Source organism: Pimephales promelas, chromosome 20 (assembly GCF_988280905.1).
Source record: "Pimephales promelas chromosome 20, fPimPro1.hap1.1, whole genome shotgun sequence".
NCBI classification, from domain to species: Eukaryota; Metazoa; Chordata; class Actinopteri; order Cypriniformes; family Leuciscidae; genus Pimephales; species Pimephales promelas.
This window is the reverse complement of record NC_142788.1, coordinates 6,449,291-6,474,318: the sequence shown is the minus strand read 5'-3', so window position 1 is coordinate 6,474,318 and position 25,028 is coordinate 6,449,291. Positions and strand designations below refer to the sequence as shown.

The 25,028-nt window shown below is 38.5% G+C and overlaps 1 protein-coding gene across 1 annotated transcript; it reads right to left on the bottom strand.

The window, feature by feature from the left end:
• Positions 1-527: 527 nt before the first annotated feature.
• On the bottom strand, positions 528-24,972 carry LOC120479224 (translocating chain-associated membrane protein 1-like 1). Its single transcript, XM_089124662.1, has 11 exons — positions 24,711-24,972; positions 21,850-21,916; positions 20,450-20,574; positions 17,784-17,900; positions 17,602-17,660; positions 16,304-16,388; positions 15,834-15,904; positions 15,419-15,523; positions 13,895-14,038; positions 11,292-11,449; positions 528-7,801 (listed from the first exon to the last, which is right to left on the bottom strand). Exons 1-11 carry the CDS (start codon positions 24,828-24,830, stop codon positions 7,728-7,730), a joined length of 1,125 nt encoding a protein of 374 aa, XP_088980788.1. The 5' UTR covers positions 24,831-24,972; the 3' UTR covers positions 528-7,727.
• Positions 24,973-25,028: the final 56 nt, after the last annotated feature.

Genomic DNA, 25,028 nt, shown 5'->3' with positions numbered 1-25,028 from the left:
ATTGACGATTTTTCAACCTAGAGGTCCAGTGGGGCAAGCTGAAGGGGCGGGACTTACCAGCTCTAGCTGTTAGCGTTTGTCAGTGTCATTATTTACAATGAATTTATTAATTATTACACTGTAGTTTGTTTGTCACACGCTACGAGTTACTTGTTCTTGAGCTAAAATATGCCATTCAAGATATCTAAAAATAAGGACTTTAGGACTGAGGTAAACGATCCAGTCATTTGAAAAGAAACTGAATTCGCCTTAACTGGACGTATGTTGGTAGTTAAAGCTCAGGCTTTTATGCCGCTCAAGTGTTACATAGCCGATACCTCACTAATTACAATAACAATCAATCAATTTGTGTGTAGTAAAAAGGAAAAAATCTTTTGCATGTTATTTTGAGACAACAGTACACTTTATATGCCGTTATATTCAGCTGACATTTTCAAAACTTCATGTTGTCATCTAGAGATTTAAAGCTGTATTTTTAATAACCTCCACTGTACAACAAAAATACATGGGGTCAAAATGATCAAAACTAGGGTTAAGCAAAAAGTTTAATCAAAGAACATACAAAAAGCATCACACAGACTTGCATAAATAAATGTATTATATATATATATATATTTTAAATGTATAAACAAACTATACATATCAACATACAGGCAAGCATTAGAAAAGTAACAGCGTAAATGTAAATCTGTGTATCTGCTATTTCAGAAGGCTTTGGTGCATTTTTTAATTTGACGGATATCAGAGTAATTGTGATGATGAATGATCACTGCAAATATTGTAGTGAATTAAATTTTTTTCCATTTACATTTATATACACAAAATAAAAACAATTAAGTCACATCAAAAAAAGCACATTTCTCCATTAGAGTGACAGAACAATGAGTATGAGTGTTTATCCACTAGAATCCCATTACTCAAACAACACAAAATGAAGACTTATCATACAGATTACAGACTCTAAAATAACTTTTTATTCCCCCAAATTAAAAACAGTGACACATCAGGAAATGCAGCAGTAATGTATGAATCTTTTCACAATATCTATAGTCACTAGAAGTATTTATCATTTTGCAGTTCCACTGAAATGGTAGAAAGCTTCTCCCACACAGTATAAAAATAATAAACCCATAAAGCAGTAAAATATTTATATGCTCTAAATAAATGTTCATCTCTCAACATTTCAAACGGTATAAAAATAGTTTACAAATCTGACAATTATTCAGTAGTGAATGACTTTATTTAATATTTTTTCTTTCGTCTTTAGTTTGCCAAGCATCGATCAGCAAGAAGAAAAAAAATAAACAAATAAAGATTGGATGTGGGGGTGAGTTGGAGTTTTGGGACACAAACCAAACCCTTCTGTGTAATCATGGGATATTTTATTATGTTATCAAACCTCCTGCCCTCAAACACAACATGTGTTAGACAAGAACCAGCACCAACTTGAATTTCAGGAATCAGCTTTGCATTACAAACAAAATGTGTGAGGCGTATCTGTACAGGTGTGTTATTTCAAAACATCACCAACAGATCGCAGTTTAAACCCTGAATTGAGAACGACCTCTGAGCATTACCAAGCTCACCATGAATGTTTCTGTGTGATCTCTGCTCAAGAAACTGTCTGCTTTTCACATATGTGCTGAACTAAAGCCAAACCAAACATGATTTCTAATGTGAACAGACAAAACCATTTGAGAAAGTCCCTTATAATCAATTTGGCAACTAATATACACCACAATGTGTGTGAATCTGTGTAATAATGCAATAGCATGCGTGCGTGTGTGTCTGTGTGTGAAGGCTGGGTTCACACAATAAATGAAGTGAACTGGCAGCTTGTGTCTTGCTTACATGCTTGATTATGCAGAAAAGAAAAGAAAAAGAAGTTTAACAGAGCAGCAGTTTTGATTCCAGGCCTATGGTTTTATTTCTGCTATTAGGCATTAAATGCTCTCAACGAGGCAAATCTTTCACATATCGCAACATGCACACATTCACGACATTTCAACAAGGATAAAGACTAATCAAAATCTCTCATCACACTAATAAACACGTAACAAAGACGCAGAAAGAGTTTAAACCGAGAAAGACCGCACCATCTACTGTTGTTAGCTTAAGGACACTTAAAGAATCGTATGGTTTCATGTGAGCTTCACATCGCAGCTGACAGACACTAGCGTGGATTTCAGAGTTAGAGGAGACACACACACACACACACATCACTCAGACTGAAGGGGAAAGGCCACAGTGTTGGAAAGGAGGCTCCTCGTAGAAGAACAGGTGTAACTCACAGAAAAACTCCACATGCACATTGGTCATCATTAAAGATCATCAAATCCACACTTGCACAGTCATATTAAAGACTTTAGACTCTACAGACCATCTTGGCAGATCTTCCTGTGGTGTGAAGCTTGTTTACACCTCAGACTAACACATTTTAAAAGATAATTGCGACTTTTTGTCTCACAATTGTGGGTTTACATCTCACAATTCTGACTTTATTTCTTACAACTGCATGATATAAAGTCATAATTGCGAGATGTAAAGTCATAATTGCGTGATATAAAGTCATAATTGCAAGATGTAAAGTTAGAATTGCGAGATATAAAGTCAGAATTGCAAGATGTAAAGTCATAATTGAGAGATATAAAGTCATAATTGCGAGATATAGTCAGATTTGCGAGATGTAAAGTCAGAATAGCCAGATGTAAAAACAGAACTGCAAGATGTAGTCATAATTGCGAGATATAAAGTCATAATTGCAAGATATAAAGTCAGAATTGTGAGATGTAAAGTCAGAATTGCGAGATATAAAGTCAGAATTCCGAGATGTAAAGTCAGAATTGCGAGATATAAAGTCATAATTGCGGGATGTAAAGTCATAATTGCGAGATGTAAAGTCAGAATTGCGAGATATAAAGTCAGAATTGCGAGATATAGTCAGAATTGCGAGATATAGTCAGAATTGCGAGATGTAGTCAGAATTGCGAGATATAAAGTCAGAATTGCAAGATATAAAGTCAGAATTGCGAGATATAAAGTCAGAATTGCGATATATAGTCAGAATTGCGAGATATAAACTCAGAATTGCAAGATATAAAGTCCTAATTGCGAGATGTAAAGTCCTAATTGGGAGATATAAAGTCCGAATTGCGAGATATAAAGTCAGAATTGCGAGATATAAAGTCAAGATTTGCGAGATGTAAAGTCAGAATTGCGAGATATAAAGTCATAATTGTGAGATGTAAAGTCATAAATGTGAGATGTAAAGTCATAATTGCAAGATGTAAAGTCATAATTGCGAGATATAAAGTCCTAATTGCGAGATATAAAGTCAGAAGTGCGAGATGTAAAGTCCTAATTGTGAGATATAAAGTCAGAATTGCGAGATATAAAGTCAGAATTGCGAGATATAGTCAGAATTGCGAGATATAAACTCAAAATTGCAAGATATAAACTAAGAATTGCAAGATATAAAGTCCTAATTGCGAGATGTAAAGTCCTAATTGGGAGATATAAAGTCCGAATTGCGAGATATAAAGTCAGAATTGCGAGATATAAAGTCAATTGTGAGTTATAAAATCCAATTCTAAGGAAAATGACTTTTTCCTCACAATTGCATGTTTCCCCCCCCCACAATTCTGACTTTATAAAATTACAATTGCATGTTATATCTCGCAATCCTGATTTCAACATGTTGTTTGTTAGCTGACAGAAGACTTATCACGTGAAACTAAGCGGTACCCAATCAGAAAGCGAGCTGACAGAAGATTCACCTCCAGCTCGCACTGTAAAAGCTGTTCACACCGACACCACGACTTCATCTGAACCCCCTTTCCCTGGTCACATCACGGCACGACTCACACCAGAGGAACAAAACTGTTATCGTCATGTTAAGTCAGGCTCAGACTACAGGAGACTTAAAATCCTAACTGACTGTGAAATCCGGTTCTTTCTCTCGAATCTTAAAACATGCACACACACACGCACACACTCCAAGATTTGAAAATTGTAGTGCATCACACACTATATAATTAAGATCATGCCAGATTTCACACCTCATGTGACTCGCAGGGAAGCGAATGTAAACATGTACGTAGCAGATCGGCATCTCTCAGGTTATGTCACGTCTTACGCAGATCGTCATCGGGATCTCTCAGGTTATGTCGCGTCTTCCCCAGATCGTCATCGACATCTCACAGGTTATGTCACGTCTTACGCAGATCGTCATCAACATCTCACAGGTTATGTCACGTCTTACCCAGATCGTCATCGGCATCTCTCAGGTTATGTCACATCTTACCCAGATCGTCATCAGCATCTCACAGGTTATGTCACGTCTTACGCAGATCTTCATCGACATCTCACAGGTTATGTCACGTCTTACGCAGATCGTCATCGCCATCTCTCAGGTTATGTCACATCTTACCCAGATCGTCATCAACATCTCACAGGTTATGTCACGTCTTACGCAGATCGTCATCGGCATCTCTCAGGTTATGTCACGTCTTACGCAGATCGTCATCGGCATCTCTCAGGTTATGTTAGGTCTTACCCAGATCGTCATCGACATCTCACAGGTTATGTCACGTCTTACCCAGATCGTCATCGACATCTCACAGGTTATGTCACGTCTTACCCAGATCGTCATCAACATCTCACAGGTTATGTCACGTCTTACGCAGATCGTCATCGGCATCTCACAGGTTATGTCACGTCTTACGCAGATCTTCATCGACATCTCACAGGTTATGTCACGTCTTACGCAGATCGTCATCGGCATCTCACAGGTTATGTCACGTCTTACGCAGATCGTCATCGGCATCTCACAGGTTATGTCACGTCTTACGCAGATCGTCATCAACATCTCACAGGTTATGTCACGTCTTACGCAGATCGTCATCGGCATCTCTCAGGTTATGTCACGTCTTACGCAGATCGTCATCGGCATCTCACAGGTTATGTCACGTCTTACGCAGATCGTCATCAACATCTTACAGGTTATGTCACGTCTTACGCAGATCGTCATCAACATCTCACAGGTTATGTCACGTCTTACGCAGATCGTCATCGACATCTCACAGGTTATGTCACGTCTTACCCAGATCGTCATCGACATCTCACAGGTTATGTCACGTCTTACGCAGATCGTCATCAACATCTCACAGGTTATGTCACGTCTTACCCAGATCGTCATCGGCATCTCACAGGTTATGTCACGTCTTACCCAGATCGTCATCGACATCTCACAGGTTATGTCACGTCTTACGCAGATCGTCATCGACATCTCTCAGGTTATGTCACGTCTTACGCAGATCGTCATCGGCATCTCTCAGGTTATGTCACGTCTTACGCAGATCGTCATCAACATCTCACAGGTTATGTCACGTCTTACGCAGATCGTCATCAACATCTCACAGGTTATGTTACGTCTTACCCAGATCGTCATCGACATCTCACAGGTTATGTCACGTCTTACCCAGATCGTCATCAACATCTCACAGGTTATGTCACGTCTTACGCAGATCGTCATCGGCATCTCACAGGTTATGTCACGTCTTACGCAGATCTTCATCGACATCTCACAGGTTATGTCACGTCTTACGCAGATCGTCATCGGCATCTCACAGGTTATGTCACGTCTTACGCAGATCGTCATCGGCATCTCACAGGTTATGTCACGTCTTACGCAGATCGTCATCAACATCTCACAGGTTATGTCACGTCTTACGCAGATCGTCATCAACATCTCACAGGTTATGTCACGTCTTACGCAGATCGTCATCGACATCTCTCAGGTTATGTCACGTCTTACGCAGATCGTCATCGGCATCTCTCAGGTTATGTCACGTCTTACGCAGATCGTCATCGGCATCTCACAGGTTATGTCACGTCTTACGCAGATCGTCATCAACATCTCACAGGTTATGTCACGTCTTACGCAGATCGTCATCAACATCTCACAGGTTATGTCACGTCTTACGCAGATCGTCATCGACATCTCACAGGTTATGTCACGTCTTACCCAGATCGTCATCGACATCTCACAGGTTATGTCACGTCTTACGCAGATCGTCATCAACATCTCACAGGTTATGTCACGTCTTACCCAGATCGTCATCGGCATCTCACAGGTTATGTCACGTCTTACCCAGATCGTCATCGACATCTCACAGGTTATGTCACGTCTTACGCAGATCGTCATCGACATCTCTCAGGTTATGTCACGTCTTACGCAGATCGTCATCGGCATCTCTCAGGTTATGTCACGTCTTACGCAGATCGTCATCAACATCTCACAGGTTATGTCACGTCTTACGCAGATCGTCATCAACATCTCACAGGTTATGTTACGTCTTACCCAGATCGTCATCGACATCTCACAGGTTATGTCACGTCTTACGCAGATCGTCATCAACATCTCACAGGTTACGACAGCTCTCGATCTGCGGTTAGAAGCAGAGTTTCTGATTTGCATGACATGTGGACTCAATAAATCCAAATCTTGAGCAAAATAAACACCTGATATTCAGTACAATCTGTATATTTGATTTAGAATACATACAAATATCATTTACATTGTTTAGTTTGTCAAGAGATTTAAAGCGTCGTTTTTAAAAACTGCGCATGTGTGAACGTGCTCTAGTGTGTAAGAAAGAGTCTATGATTTAATCTGGAAATTAAGCGAAATAACTGAGAATACTTAGAAATAGTCCTCAGATGTCTGTAATTTATATCAAAACATCTAGCATTAATTCGATCTCAACAGATCTGTTAAAAGTAGTTATTACTCCAACACGTCATTAACCAACGTGGTTGAACGACAACTTTGTGACAATACGGTTTCGGGAAACAGTCGTGACGAACTAGATGATTTTTTCATGATGATGATGACCGAACATTTGGCAGTATCATGGACAAGAGGTAAATCATGCGCTGATGCAAAATGCAAAAAAGAAAAAAAGGCATTACAACCCTTAAATCAATGAATCATCCAAGCCTGCAGGGGGAGCCGTCATCAACCACCTCAACAACTGTCCACGAACACACACAAACACCCCCAGAACGGTTACTAACAATCACAAAAAGATTCGCCTTAAACGACATTCACACTCAGTAAAACACTGAAACCGGAGCCTAAAATCAGTGGTTCCTGCTTCCAGTGTTTCAATGTAAAATTACACAGCAAAGGTCATTTAAAAGCTACATGAAACCGATGTGTTGTGTGTCAGGTGACCAGTCCTTCGCCACCTCAGACTGAGCTTCATCGTAGCGTAAGCACGGAGGGGATCGTGGTCAACAACCGGGACTCAATGCTTCTATCCACACGGGGTGTTTCATGAGAAGCACAGAGATGATGGCCAATAGGGGTTAATTGTATTAAGCTCAGGGCCAGATTAACTTCTCAGCAAGACACACAGAGATATTTGCATTGTGCAGACACTGGAGTCGAAGTTGAGGATGCCCGCGGATCAGGCAACTGCAACATCTCTCTTCATGTCCAGCACAAACCATTCAGAAAACCTCACACTCTTACCAGAAGTCACGAGCAAATGGATATAACGAATGCTTAAAAATCTATAGTTCTTTTTGAAAATGAAAAATTACACCTGAACCATGCCGTACAACTTAGTTCCTTAGTTTGTGGTTCGTTTCGCAGTTATCGATCTGTTTCCTTCCTAAAGTTCAGAGTGGAAACCGAGCATCACACTTCGTTCTATTCCCTCTTACGAGGCTTTAGCTTTTCTGGCTCTGGGCGACGTCTTGTCGTCTGGCTTCATGACTCCGTTCACTGAACCCCCTGCCAACAAGAAATAACAGCGTTAAGAAGGAAAACGGAGGAATTTCAACGCCACTGTGCATGTCTGGATCAGAGGCATTACCTGGTAGTGGCATTTTGTCCAAAAAAAAAAAAAAAAAAAATTGTTCTGCATGCTTTCTTTAGACTCTAAAATTGCTATGAAAAATTAAAGTCTACCCGAGATGTGTTTCAGATTTGAAGTTGATATCACAAAAATGCAAGCCTGATGTCGTAGTACTCTAGTCTAGTCAGAATGTGAGTCTGCTCCATTGGGCTGTGATTATGGGGTGATTCAACCAAACCAGGGAAGTAAATGCCTCTGCATTCAATTGACCCTTCGCTAAGCCACGCCCGAAAACCACCATTGGCCAATCGTGTCTTAGCAATCGTAACTATGCGCGGGAGGTCTGGCAAAGCTTTCGAGCGAGGGAAACATGCTGAAGCATTGTGGGTATGGATTGTGCAAATCTGATACCGGTAACCTAAAAGTTTGGACAGGGGAGAGGAATTGTTTTCCTTCCAGAAAATCTAAAAGCCAAGGGGAGAAATGATGGGCGTGATCAAGCAGTGGGAGACCCATTCACAACTACCCGTAAACGTCGACATAATTAACAAAAGCACCTATTGCTTGGAAATATTGACGGTTCTTTGGTCACAAAGATATAACGTAAAATAAGACTATTAAAGACAAGACGGAGGCTCACTGACAAAATAGGTCTATGTCTAAAATATATTTCAGCATTTTGTTAATCGATGTCCTAATACCCCTGACTAACTTTAACCTAATCCGATCGCGGCTCTCCCGGTATTAGTGTTATTCCACAAGATTTATGGATAAGCTGTTTGATTTATAATTATTAGGATTATTTTCACATACCCTGCTGTGCACGAGCATAGTTGTTCCTCAATTTGTGTTTCCCATTTGAATGGTCAGCACATGAGGCGGCTGCTGCCTGCGTTGGGACTATAGGCTTTAGCTTCAATTTTTAAGAAATTATTCTCTAATAGATTGCATATTATGTCGCGAATATATCCCTCGAATGGAATACTGCAGTCCCTTTTGTCTTGCTCTCACAGATATCTCACTTGTTCGCCGAAAATGACTAATTATCTCATTGGGAATGTCTGACACCGGTGCATCCACGCTATAATAGATGTGCCCATAGATATGCAGTGTTGTGCAAGTTACTTCCAAACTGTAATACATTAGGTATTACTTGTTACTTTTATTTAAAAGTAATTCATTACCTTACAATATTACTGTCTCAGAATTGTAATGCGTTACATTACTCATGTATTACTTTTGAGTTACTTTCACCAAAATAACTAAGTAGAACTTAACTTTTGGGCTGTAACGAAATGAAATCGAAATCGCCATTCGCCACACGACTCAGATCCACGAACCTACAGAATCGCGACACACCTCTTCCAACTCCCAGCATTATTCTCCTTACCGTCCAGATCCAATGCTGCCTTATCTTTAAATTAGGCTATTAGTATTATTTGAAGTTAACATTTGAAGTTAACCACAAAACTAGTTGAGGATGAATTATTTAAAATTGGGGAAGTCCAGCATTATGGACATGACATTTGCAGTCAAAACTTGAAATAAAAATTCTCAGAAAATACATGTATTGAAACGTATATAGGCTTCTTCCTTAAAGGACTCCAGACATTAGACAAATATCAGTTATCTATGTTTTATTTTTAATGTTAGGGAAAAGACACACATTCATGCGTGACAAAAAAATAGGAGGCAAAATATATTTTTTGTAATTCTGTTAATTACACTGCGCAAATCGGATGAGGAAGGGTTGGCTCTCCAGTCTCCATAGAACTTAAAATATTCATTTTATTTTAGTTTTCGTGTTCACATTTATGAGGGAAAAACAATGTTACAGACGCGACCGCTCTGAACTGGCACTAAAAGACTGCTTTAAAACTTTCACATAGTCTGTTGCCTTAAAGAAGTAAAAGCAGACAATACACTGTAATACAAGCCTCACTGAACATGTAACAAGTAAAATATTACTGAAAATTGATTAGTAATGCCTTACACTACTGCGTTACAGCAAAAAGTAATATGTTACAGTAATGTATTACTTTTGTAATGCGTTACTCCCAACACTGTAGATATGTATATAAAGGCTAGATGTGTTACGGCGGAGTTTCTATTGTCATCACCGGCGGCCATCTTGTCACAGACAAGCTGATGTAAGATGAGTGGTCAGCACGAACACAAATACTCTTATCTCGTTGAAATCTTGACGGATTTACAAACGGTTTGGTTTCTTACAAACATTATTAATGTGGCTATAATTATCTGGATGATTATTTATTTATACACTTATTATTCATAAGTATGCAGTGTCATAGCTATATCTCTGACGTTTATAACAAACCAAACCGTTTGAAAATCGGTAGAAAATTGAGCAAGTTATTGTTATTTAAATAGTACATGTACCATTACCACAATGTTACGAGTGAGCAAGCTGCCTGTGACAAGATGGCCGCCAGGTGCAGACGACGACCTCCATTGGCCAGCAGCGCTGACGACACATCTAGCCTTTATATACATATCTATGGATGTGCCAGCCGCGAAAGCTTGACAGGCATAGCAACAGTAACTAGGGTGGGCGGGGCTTAGCGAAGGAAGGACAGAAATAATATATTCCGTCAAGGCAAATGCCTTGATCGTGCGGTTCTCTGTTCCTCTAGTAAAATGAATTCTTACATTTCTGTCATATCACAAATCAGAGGCCAAATATGTAACCTTGACTCTTTCCAATGATACATTTTTTTCAAAATGCAAAAAATATTTGATTTTAAAATAGTGCAGTCACAGTAAACGTGACCGCCCATTAGGGGGAGGTTTTAAAGTACCGTTTCCATTGTTAATCAGTCCAATTTCAAAACAGTTGTGAAAGGATGAATTTTGAGTGTTTATGCCTAGGATTGATTCCTGATTTATGTTGACTACTAAAATATGTGATGGGAAAAAGGAGGTAACGACACGACATCGATGCCACACATAAAATATCGATATACGGTACCTTTATTTTGACACTGAAATAGATGCCTGACAAGATTGACTGACCCCTTTGTCACAAAAGCCAGTATTTTTCACTGTCGAAGCATTGTGAGTTCATCTTTTACAGCAGAAACGACAAGCACACGTCAGCTGAGGAGATTAACGTTGCAAAGGTTAACCAAGTGTTTTATTTTGTATCATAGCAATTACTTGGCTTTGTTTCACTCTGAAACATTAAATGTGGAGTTATCTGCTTTTGCCATAAATCATAATCATATCGCAGAATTTTTTTGAGGTATCGGCAAATATCGTATCGTATTGTGATGAATTGCGATTTACACCCCTAATCGAATGATTGCGATTTACACCCCTAATAAAACTCTTTTTTTTTTAAGTTAAAAACGTGTTGCGTAAATGGCCCCTAATTTCCATGCAAAATGTCTGTCAGGCAAGACTCACCTCTGGAGTCCTTCTTGCTGGGTCTGCTTTTCGGGCTGAGAGCTTTCTTCTTACTGGCCTGGATTTGAGATTGTTCTCTCCACTTCTTTAGCTGGAAGTTTATGAATTTCCACATCATCCAGGCCTGGGTCAGGCAGATGGCCGAGAGACAGGTCATCCTGAAAGAGGACAGTCCAACACTCACACATTTAACACCAGAATGACTGCAGTTTGAGCTCTACGCTCCCTGTTAGACCAGTGAAGGTGTCACGGACAGTAGCGGAGTGGCAATCGGGAGAGTCGGGAGTTTTACCGGTGGGCCGGTAGTGTTTCGAGGCCGCGAGGGCTGGCCCGGTCTGATAAAATGTATTTATTGGAAGTTTGCCATGGCCCAAGCTAAGGGAAGAAAACATTTTTTTTTTTTTACATTTTCTATAACGGAGCATGTATTTGCACTAAGTGCCTGTCTTTACAGCAAAACGTCTTTACGGCAAAAACGTCAAAAGTCTTTTAGTGCCAGTTCAGAGCGGTCGCGTCTGTAACATTGTTTTTTCCTCATAAATGCGAACACGAAAACTAAAATAAAATGAATATTTTAAGTTCTATGGAGACTGGAGAGCCGACCCTTCTTCATCTGATTTGCGCAGTGTAATTAACAGAATTACAAAAAATATATTTTGCCTCCTATTTTTTTGTCACGCATGAATGTGTGTCTTTTCCCTAATATTAAAAATAAAACATAGACTGATATTTGTCTAATGTCTGGAGTCCTTTAAGGAAGTAACCTATATACGTTTCAATACATGTATTTTCTGAGAATTTTTATTTCAAGTTTTGACTGCAAATGTCATGTCCATAATGACTTCCCCAATTTTCAATAATTTATCCTCAACTAGTTTTGTGGTTAACTTCAAATGTTAACTTCAAATAATACTAATAGCCTAATTTAAAGATAAGGCAGCATTGGATCTGGACGGTAAGGAGAATAATGCTGGGAGTTGGAAGAGGTGTGTCGCGATTCTGTAGGTTCGTGGATCTGAGTCGTGTGGCGAATGGCGATTTCGGTTTCATTTCGTTACAGCCCAAAAGTTAAGTTCTACTTAGTTATTTTGGTGAAAGTAACTCAAAAGTAATACATGAGTAATGTAACGCATTACAATTCTGAGACAGTAATATTGTAAGGTAATGAATTACTTTTAAATAAAAGTAACAAGTAATACCTAATGTATTACAGTTTGGAAGTAACTTGCACAACACTGGCCTTGCCGAACTCTCTCTTCTTCTCCCTTTTCCCAACACAGATATGTAAAGATGTAAAATGTAAAACCTAACATTAAGGTCTCTAGCGTTATATGTTGCCAACAAACTAAAATTGAGACCATGAATATATATGGCGTTGCGCCATTATAATAACTGACATATAGCATGCAGTTTGTGCTGCGTGATTACTTTGCTCACGCGATCATCATGGTCAGGCTGCTGGTGTTTTCTCCTAAATAAAAGCTCAAGGGTTTATTTCTTGCAAGTGAAGAAATTAGGACAAAAGTATATTAATTTTTCTTTATTATAGTGTAATGTAGGTTAAAATATACTTTTGAAATACTCATTTTCATTTACATAGTACATTTATAGGCTATAAATGGATTTTACAGTACGTCATAGGAATAATTATAAATCATTATTACATTATTATAGTAATTGTTTGGCATCCTAAAACACTATTGATAATGTAATGCAGACTGAGACTCTCATAACTAAAAAGATGTTTGAGCCCTCTTTATTGTTCTGGTACAAATTAATGTTTTTTCTTTGTTCAACGAGCAGTTCATGGGTTGAAGCTCTTAATTGTGATCTCTCAGAGAGCACGAGATTGATGCATTTAACCTTAAAATGTCCAAAATTTTCTTGCGGGGGAGCATGCCCCGAACCCCCCTAGAGGCACAGAGTCCTCCCAACATAGTTTTAGAAATTACTATGGGAAAGAAGGACCATTTATGAACTTTACTCCAGCATACTAGTACAACAAAGTTCCTTTTAAATCAATAAAACTGTAAATGCTATCGGCTATTAAAATCGTGCCGGCGATGAGGGCCGGTGGTCTACGAAATTTCACGGTAGATTTTTTGGTCCCACTCCGCCCCTGGTCACGGAGGACCGTCACATCACACCAGCGAATCCTTGAATGCCTCAGGGCTCGGTGTTTGGCCCTCTCCTGTTCTCAATATACACATCTACACTGACACCAGTCATTCAGCCCTGATGGCAACGTTGACACCTGCGATAGTAATGACTTCCAACTTTATCTGTTGTTTAAGCCTGTTGTTCAATCTGTTGTTAAGTTGATTAATGAAGGTCATTATCTCCTTTTGTTGTACATTCATTCTTATATCATATTTAATCCCATTATCATAGCATACATTTAGCAGCCGTTGAAAGCCTTGCAGAGAAAATGGCCAGATCGTCAGCACACATAAGATGGTTGATTAGGATATTACCCAGCATGCATCCAGTCTTACAGTCACGTAATTGTTAGAATATTAGATTCGTCTACTGCTTACATTAGTAAAAGTAAATGAATAAAAGTAAATTACACTGAGCAAGCAGCCACGTCAGAGATGCCCTACCTGACAGTGAGCACATTGAAGTTTCCATCCGCTAAGGAAAACCCCTGGTTATCGGTGCGGGACAGGCCGAATCCGAACGTCAAAACAGAAACAGTGAGTGTCAGGAGGCGGGTGATGACAAACAGCAGAGCCCACAGTGTGAACCTGAGAGAGAAACAGCACATTTTTATTAAAGTCTCCCTGTGGGAACCCCTGACTAATGCTGACACGTGGTGTGATGACATCATCGTTTCACAAAATGCACGAATACAAATACACACGAAAACGCAAGGGTGTCGTTTTCAGATTTATCCACTCTGGGACCCGGTTTTAACAAAAATAGTGGTTTCAGAGTCCCGAAACGCCGGATCCGTCTGGACGAAATGCCAATTTGATACAACATTTGTACATATACAGTTAAACCGTCTCCGTGTGGACAGGGCCTAAAAGCACTCAATAAGTAGTCACCTAAAACATGTAAATCTAGATAACGCTACTATTTTTTATAAAGTAATTTGTAATTAGTAACGACTACAATTTGCACATAAAGGTGTCCAGTGCTGAAGATCTCTGCACTCATGATCCTGCACGCCGAGAGCGCCACATGTTCTCTTCAGGACTGGGAACCACTCAGGAAAACCTCAGAGAGTTGACCATCTCCCATTAGATGAACTGTCTTAAAGTCCCCAGTGCTGAACATACAGCTTTAATGTTGTTTATGTGTCTATGTGGTGTTTTTAAATACGCTTTAACACAAACCATGTGTAACTTCATAAGTCGACAGCATTGCTGAGTATTTTCTCTTTAAAACCTCTGAGGTTTTCCTGAGTGGCGTTATAGGTCTATACAATCCAGTGCCACCAGATTTAAAAATAGCTTCTTTCCAAATGCAATAGTCTTTATAAACAAATAGTTGGATAAACCCAGTCACTTAATGCCACTCTTTGCACCAAGATAACTGTTAATTTTTTTAAATACAATTTTAGATTGTTTTTATTCTATTTTATTTATATATTTTCTTCTTTCTTTTTTTAATGTACTGTAAGGACTATTTATTGTATTTATTGTACACACCCAATGGAGAGCGCTCCTAATTTTGTTGTATTGTAAAGTACAATGACAATAAAGGCATTCAATTCAATTCAATTCAATTCAATCAACGTGTGATCGTCAATGGAGAGTGGATCTCTGAGCTGAGTGAGTGAGTGGAGGCGGGGCTCATTTGCATATTCATAGAACCACAAAGACTAAATGAGGAAAGGGTCTAGTTACAGTCAAGCTACTTTAAGACATGACACATTTTTTTTCAAGGAAAAAAAGTTTAAATGTTATTTTGGTGATCAAAGATGAGTTCTAAAGGATGAAATGATCGACTACAGGAGGACTTTAACAGTCCCACAGAGGAAGCATGTGTGGGGAAAGGAAGTAGGCGTTATATAACGTTATTAAAAAATGATTATAAGATTATAAGACAAGAACAATGCGGAGATAAGCTTGACTTGAGGGCTCAATGACTTGAGGGCTCAAAGTAGGAAGTGAACGAACCCTTTCTGCTTGTTTTCATCACTGAAGTAGAAGAGGCGTGAGGCGTGAAACAGCAGCTCTACCAGGTAATGCGGCACCAGGAGGACCAGACCTAAACGGTGGAGACTGAGAGACCACACACACACACACACGAGCAAGATTCACTCTTCAACCAGTCAAAAATACACATCTATAAACCCCTAATTAACCCCCATTGATGCACTCATCAAACATGATAAGCAATCAGAATGCATGTAAACTCAAATCGGTTTCTTAGTGTAAGAGTCTGAGTTGTAGTTGTCTAAATAAACATGGCCTTCATCTCAGTCCCGGTTTGATGTTCAGACTCATTTCCAACCTTCTAAAGGTCATCATTCTCACCATTACAGATGATTTAGAAGAACTGCTCTCAATAACTTCATAAGAAAGCACTCACTTGAGGACATAGGCACCAGTGATGTGGAATATATAAAGGCAAATATAGTAGAGCTGACGTGGAATATCTTCCTAGAAACAACAACAACAAAAAAAACTATTTCAATTTAATTGCATATTACAAGAACCATTTTGGAATAACACTTTAGGTTCATTAGTTAACTACATTAGTTAACATAAACCAAGAATGAACAATACTTCGACAGCATTTATTAATATAAGTTAATAATAATTTCAACATTTACTAAGAGATTATTCAAATCAAAGGTTGCAATTGTTAACATTAGTTAATGCACCGTGAACTAACATGAAAAAACAATGAACAGCTGGATTTTATTAACTAACATTAAGAAATAGTAACAAATGCATTGCTCATGGTTAGTTCATGTCATTAACCAATGAACCTTATTGTAAAGTGTTTCCCCATATTGTAAAGCAGCTTCAACGACACACACCTGGCCGAAGCCTTACCTTCCGCACTTTCTGGAAATACAGTTCAGGAAGAGCGTGCAGCCAGTAGGCGATCTGGCAGATGTAGAAGAACTTCACCTGGAAACTAAGAGATGGAGAGAGGATTGTAGATCATTCATTGTTTTTGGATAGCTAAATTTACAAGGCATTTAAGATCCAAAAATGGACAATGTTGCACTCAATGTATTTCACTGTTTATTGAAGTTTACTAAACAACAAAACAGATATATTATGTTCATATCTTCTACTAAAGCTGATGAGAAATGTATTTCTGAGTAGTGTATAAGAATGAACTGATCCTGAACACTTCTTTCTCTCGCGCTTTGTAACACGTCATCTTTCCCTCCAGGGTCAAAATGACCGAAGCCCGGAAGTCAGACTTTTTCTTTTTTTTGATCAGAAAGCTAATTGTAAATCATTTTGATATTATTTTTTCTATTTAGTTTTTTGGGAGATTGGAGATTTTGTTATTTTTTTTTATTTGTTATTTTATTTACCTTTAAACGTACAACATTTTATCAATAAATAAATAGCAATTTAAGTACATTCCTCTCATTCTTTCAACTTAAATTCTAAATAATTCACAATTACAAGCATAACCAATATCCTGGTTTGGTTATGGGTCTTACATATACTTGTGGAAAATAATAATAGCATGGTATTTCATGACTCTAGATGGCGTTATAGCTCTATATGGAGTAAATGAGCTTTTCCTCTGGGTCCTAAAGTAAGTTACCTTCAGCATTATAAAAAAAAATTTTGTTGTAAAGTTTAGGTATTTTTAGGTTATTCTGTGTGTACTGAAGAATTCCTCGATTTACATTAATTACCAACAGGGTGAAATTTGGCCCGCAAGTGAAGGATCTGTTCAAACTCCCCCTCCCCTTTTTTGTATTCGTGGTTCCAGTGCAACAACAGACCAGAGGTCTTGGACCCCTCTGATGAACACTCAATTTGTCAAAAAATAAAAACAAAATAGAGTTTCGGGTTAAAATGAAGAAAAGGATGTTCACTGTAACAACTTGTTCTGTTCTCTAAGAGTTGGCCTTAACAGATATAAAGCACTAACATTGCAGGATTGATAGAGAAACGATCACTATTACTATTGTGCATACTTAGGGTTAGTGATTTAAATGAGCACTTTACCAAAAGTATTACATTCAGGCACACAACATGTCTCGCACTGTCAGTATTAGACATGAACGGTGCCTCAAATCATGTGTCTGACTTTTATCAGCGATTGGACACATTTTTCTAAAGGCTGTTAGAATGAAATGGTCACATGATTCAACACTCACGCCATGTGGATATGAGGATAGCCTTCCCAAAGAAAGGTTGGATTGGTCACAAATTCCTCCTGTGGACAGAAAACCAGTACGTTAGTGTGTGTGTGTGTGTGTGTGTGTGTGTGTGTGAGAGAGAGGGAGAGAGAGTGTGTGTGTGTGCATGGTAAGTGAGTGGTGATGTCCCGCCGTCTCACATTGGTGAGGATGCTGACGCCCCAGATGAAGGAGAACAGGTAGAAGGAGGCCAGCTGTCCCGACTCGTTGAACTTGCTGTGTTTGGTCTTGGACAGGTGTAGCCGGCGATTGATTTTCTAAGAGAAAGGAATCGGGTTACTGCCATTTGCGTCTGTACACACACGCCATTCGAATTGGTTTCAAGACTCTTTGTTATACAAAACTAGTCTGGCAAAGGCTTACGGCCTGAAATGGCAAGAAGTCAAGGACAAAATCACAATATTTTTGCATAAAAATATAGAAATGTGCACAACACGTCGTGCATTACAGTTGTGTAACGCACACCTAGACATGGATTATCCCTTACTTTTTTAGCAAGGAGCAAGTTACTAAAAACTCTCATATAAATGTTGTTTTAAACTTTCTATTCATTAAACAATCCTGAAAAATGTATGGTTTTCACTAGAGATGCAGGATATATGGTATCGGCAGATACAAACCCAATTCCATAAAAGTTGGGACACTGTACAAATTGTGAATAAAAACAGAATGCAATGATGTGGAAGTTTCAAATTTCAATATTATATTTAGAATACAACATACTGTAGATGACATATCAAATGTTGAAAGTGAGACATTTTGAATTGCCATGCCAAATATTGGCTCCTTTTGGATTTCATGAGAGCTACAAATTCCAAAAAAGTTGGGACAGGTAGCAATAAGAGGCCAGAAAAGTTAAATGCACATATAAGGAACAGCTGGAGGACCAATTTGCAACTTATTAGGTCAATTGGCAACATGATTGGGTATAAAAAGAGCCTCTCAGAGTGGCAGTGTCTCTCAGAAGTCAAGATGGGCAGAGGATCACCAATTCCCCCAATGCTGAGGCAAAAAATAGTGGAGCAATATCAGAAAGGAGTTTCTCAGAGAAAAATTGCAAAGAGTTTGAAGTTATCATCATCAACAGTGCATAATATCATCCAAAGATTCAGAGAATCTGGAACAATCTCTGTGCATAAGAGTCAAGGCCGGAAAACCATACTGAATGCCTGTGATCTTCGGGCCCTTAGACGGCACTGCATCACACACAGGAATGCTACTGTAATGGAAATCACAACATGGGCTCAAGAATACTTCCAGAAAACATTGTCAGTGAACACAATCCACCGTGCCATTCACCGTTGCCGGCTAAAGCTCTATAGGTCAAAAAAGAAGCCATATCTAAACGGGAACCAGAAGCGCAGGCGTTTTCTCTGGGCCACGGCTCATTTAAAGTGGACTCTAGCAAAGTGGAAAACTGTTCTGTGGTCAGACGAATCAAAATTTGAAGTTCTTTTTGGAAAACTGGGACGCCATGTCATCCGGACTAAAGAGGACAAGGACAACCCAAGTTGTTATCAGCGCTCAGTTCAGAAGCCTGCATCTCTAATGGTATGGGGTTGCATGAGTGCGTGTGGCATGGGCAGCTTACACATCTGGAAAGGCACCATCAATGCTGAAAGGTATATCCAAGTTCTAGAACAACATATGCTCCCATCCAGACATCGTCTCTTTCAGGGAAGACCTTGTATTTTCCAACAAGACAATGCCAAACCACATACTGCATCAATTACAACATCATGGCTGCGTAGAAGAAGGATCCGGGTACTGAAATGGCCAGCCTGCAGTCCAGATCTTTCACCCATAGAAAACATTTGGCGCATCATAAAGAGGAAGATGCAACAAAGAAGACCTAAGACAGTTGAGCAGCTAGAAGCCTTTATTAGACAAGAATGGGACAACATTCCTATTCCTAAACTTGAGCAACTTGTCTCCTCAGTCCCCAGACGTTTGCAGACTGTTATTAAAAGAAGAGGGGATGCCACACAGTGGTAAAAATGGCCTTGTCCCAACTTTTTTGAGATGTGTTGATGCCATGAATTTTAAAATCAACTTATTTTTCCCTTAAAATTATGCATTTTCTCAGTTTAAACACTTGATATGTCATCTATGTTGTATTCTAAATATAATATTGAAATTTGAAACTTCCACATCATTGCATTCTGTTTTTATTCACAATTTGTACAGTGTCCCAACTTTTATGGAATTGGGTTTGTATATGATCATTTACAATGTTATCATTATCGGCACGATAAGAAGATTTGTCCGATATATAATGTGTTATTTTCTTCAGCTGAGACGCTTCAGATGCGCAACGATCAACATGATGCTTTTAAATCGATTGAAATATGATTGAAATCAATTAAAATACAGTTCAGTGCAACATGAGCAGCACAAGCCGTATCGGCTACACAACACTATCATGAGAACATTATAACTGTGTGCTTGGGACTTAGATTTTAATGTTGAGAACTTTGTTTTTGTATTCAGACTCTCGAATTTATAAAAAAAAATTGGATTTACATTTATCGGCCAATCTATCGGTTATAGGCTTTCAAATATAAAGAATTATCAGTTATCAGACAAAATGTTTCTATTGGTGCATGATGCATCTTTAGTTCTCTCACACACACCTGTTTTCAACATTAATAATAAATGTTTCTATTGGTGCATCTTTTATTCACTCACACACACACACACTGTTTTCAACATTAATAAATGTTTCTTGAGCAAATCAGTATATTGTAATGATTTCTTTAAAAAAATGTGTCACAATACTACGGCACTGAGTAAAAAAGTTACTCACATCGAGGACGTACTCCTGGATCAGGGCATGCAGGATGACGGCGATGAGCAGGTAGAAGAACACCGTGGCGATGTCCCGCGGGCCGTACCTGTAGAGGTTCATCGGCTCAGGCTTGTCCTCTGCATCTGAAGCAACCAACACGACACAGTGAACACCGTGTGCTGCTTTAAACACACACACATTCATGCGCACTCGTCAGGGGTCCACACAGTGCAGCTCGTCTAGACACACATTAGCAGGACCTGTGATGTCCTCGGCACTCACACTGACATTTCTTATCGGATGAGGGGAAACTGGGCGAGGGGTGAAAGGTCACGGCAGCAAAACACACTCCGTTAGCTGGAAAAACTGTATCATCTGTAGACTCCTCAGAAAATACACTTTATTAAAAAAAAAAATAATTAAAAATAAAATAAAATAAAATATATATATATATAAATATTTTTTTACGGTCACTATAATGTGTGAATTTACACTTGCACTAAGGGTGCGTTTACATACGACGATGAACTAAAGACTGTTTCGTGTAAAGATGACACTGTGACGACACCCGTTCACACGGGTCTGCGGGAACAAAATCTCATTTAAATAAATACATAAATAAATAATTTTTAAAAAGCATTTTCTGTTCCAAGAGACTCATTCAAAAGCGATTCATCCAGTAGTGAAACACGTGAAGCATTTATGAATCATTCAAACCGATGTCTTTCAGATAATTCATTGAAATTAATTAAGCATTTTTAAAAGACTCAGAATTGCAAGTTTATATCTCACAACTTTATTTTAACACAAAATTGCGACTTCATATCACGCAATTCTGAGATGTGAACTCGCAATTGTGATTAAAAAAAGTCTCAATTACTGCTATTATTTTTCATTCTGTGGCGGAAACAAGCTGTCATAGGTTCATGATCTCAGATTGAAACAAAAAACAATCATTTTGACTTCATCCAGAATTGTGCAGCATTTCCACACTGAAGTGCAGACTGACAGAGAAGAGGGACAAGTGGTCATAAAATTAATCAATGTATATTTGTTTTAAGATATCTTTAAACGAAAAATCTATTCTTTTCAGGTCCATATGGTAAAAGCACGTTTTTTCTTTTTCCATTACCCGAGACACGAAGCTCCCACTATCACCCTCGACCCGCGTCCCAGTTTTGTTCCCGAACCAGTCTTGGGTTTTCGGATGAAAGTGGACCTGTGAAGACTTCTAATCTCAGGAACTAGAATCTAAACTATTGACTCAGTCTTAGTCTAAACGATACTTCAGTCACGCGGGAGAAGTGTTCACACACAGACAACCGGGTCTTTCATTCGAGTTAGTCAGTTGTGGTCAGGTGTGTGTCAGCTTGGACCTGACGCTCGTCACTCAGCATTGCTGACAGATCTAGCCGTACCTGGTTCCAGGCTCTGCGTGACGTTATACTGGACTGTGATGAACATGATGGCGAACTTTGCTGTCACCTGCAATAAAACAAAATCGTATGAATACATACACAAACAAATAGCAAAAGCCACAATATTAACAGCACCACATCAAATATATGTGCCATTTTAGTACAAACTGCAGCAATATTAGTACAGAAACAGAGACTTGATTTTAAAGAAAGTTGTTATAGTTTAGATAGAATATAGTTTTTAAGGAAGTTTAAGTTGAGAGGAAGTTGAGAACATCTCTATGTTCATCTCATTTAACACTGATGACAGATATTATGGTGTGTATGAAGTATGATGCACATTTAACACTGATGACAGATGTTATGGTGTGTATGATAGACATTTAACACTGATGACAGATGTTATGGTGTGTATGATAGACATTTAACACTGATAACAGATGTTATGGTGTGTATGATACACATTTAACACTGATGTTATGGTGTGTATGACACACATTCAACACTGATTGATGTTGTGGTGTGTTTTATACATATTTAACACTGATGACAGATGTTATGGTGTGTGTGATACAAATTCAACACTGATTACAGATGTTATCGTGTGTATCATACAGATTCAACACTGATGACAGATGTTATGATGTGCATGATACACATTCAACACTGATTACAGATGTTATGGTGTGTATGATACACATTTAACACTGATTACAGACGTTATGGTGTGTTTGATAGACATTTAACACTGATAACAGATGTTATGGTGTGCATTATACACATTTAACACTGATAACAGATGTTATGGTGTGTATGATACACATTTAACACTGATTACAGATGTTATGGTGTGTATGATAGACATTTAACACTGATTACAGATGTTATGGTGTGTTTGATACACATTCAACACTGATTGATGTTGTGGTGTGTATTATACATATTTAACACTGATTACAGATGTTATGGTGTGTATGATAGACATTTAACACTGATAACAGATGTTATGGTGTGTATGATACACATTTAACACTGATTACAGATGTTATGGTGTGTATGACACACATTCAACACTGATTGATGTTGTGGTGTGTTTTATACATATTTAACACTGATGACAGATGTTATGGTGTGTGTGATACAAATTCAACACTGATTACAGATGTTATCGTGTGTATCTTACAGATTCAACACTGATGACAGATGTTATGATGTGCATGATACACATTCAACACTGATTACAGATGTTATGGTGTGTATGATACACATTTAACACTGATTACAGACGTTATGGTGTGTTTGATAGACATTTAACACTGATAACAGATGTTATGGTGTGCATTATACACATTTAACACTGATAACAGATGTTATGGTGTGCATTATACACATTTAACACTGATAACAGATGTTATGGTGTGCATTATACACATTTAACACTGATAACAGATGTTATGGTGTGTATGATACACATTTAACACTGATTACAGATGTTATGGTGTGTATGATAGACATTTAACACTGATTACAGATGTTATGGTGTGTTTGATACACATTCAACACTGATTGATGTTGTGGTGTGTATTATACATATTTAACACTGATTACAGATGTTATGGTGTGTATGATAGACATTTAACACTGATAACAGATGTTATGGTGTGTATGATACACATTTAACACTGATTACAGATGTTATGGTGTGTATGACACACATTCAACACTGATTGATGTTGTGGTGTGTTTTATACATATTTAACACTGATGACAGATGTTATGGTGTGTGTGATACAAATTCAACACTGATTACAGATGTTATCGTGTGTATCTTACAGATTCAACACTGATGACAGATGTTATGATGTGCATGATACACATTCAACACTGATTACAGATGTTATGGTGTGTATGATACACATTTAACACTGATTACAGACGTTATGGTGTGTTTGATAGACATTTAACACTGATAACAGATGTTATGGTGTGCATTATACACATTTAACACTGATAACAGATGTTATGGTGTGCATTATACACATTTAACACTGATAACAGATGTTATGGTGTGCATTATACACATTTAACACTGATAACAGATGTTATGGTGTGTATGATACACATTTAACACTGATTACAGATGTTATGGTGTGTATGATAGACATTTAACACTGATTACAGATGTTATGGTGTGTTTGATTCACATTCAACACTGATTGATGTTGTGGTGTGTATTATACATATTTAACACTGATTACAGATGTTATGGTGTGTATGATACACATTTAACACTGATTACAGACGTTATGGTGTGTATGATACACATTTAACACTGATGACAGATGTTATGGTGTGTATGACACACATTCAACACTGATTGATGTTGTGGTGTGTTTTATACATATTTAACACTATGACAGATGTTATGGTGTGTGTGTGATACAAATTCAACACTGATTACAGATGTTATCGTGTGTATCATACAGATTCAACACTGATGACAGATGTTATGATGTGCACGATACACATTCAACACTGATTACAGATGTTATGGTGTGTATGATACACATTTAACACTGATTACAGACGTTATGGTGTGTTTGATACACATTCAACACTGATTGATGTTGTGTTGTGTATTATGCATATTTAACACTGATGACAGATGTTCTGGTGTGTATGATACATATTTAACACTGGGTACAGATGTTCTGGTTTGTATGATACAGATTCAACGCTGATGACAGATGTTCTGGTGTGTATGATACAGATTCAACACTATTGACAGATGTTCTGGTGTGTGATACAGATTCAACACTGATGACAGATGTTGTGGTGTGTGTTTAGGAGTGAGCTCAGACCTCGAACATGAGTCCCAGCAGGACGACCATGGCCACACACGACACCATATCCGCGTGATTCTGGATGACAAACTCATGGCTCAGCACGGGCGGACTCTTGTTCTTCTTGCGGAAGCCCATTGCTCTTCTTCTGTCGCAGGAATACACACTCCTGATCACTGCAGACACTCGCTGAACAAGCAGATCGAGGCTAAATCCACACTATACAGTCATAAAAGCCCCACTACATTCACACCCGCACTCGCTGTTACCGGAAGCTGTGGAGTGTCCGACGAAGAGCGGAGAAGGTGTTGCTGTAAAAGTGTGCAACAAACATGT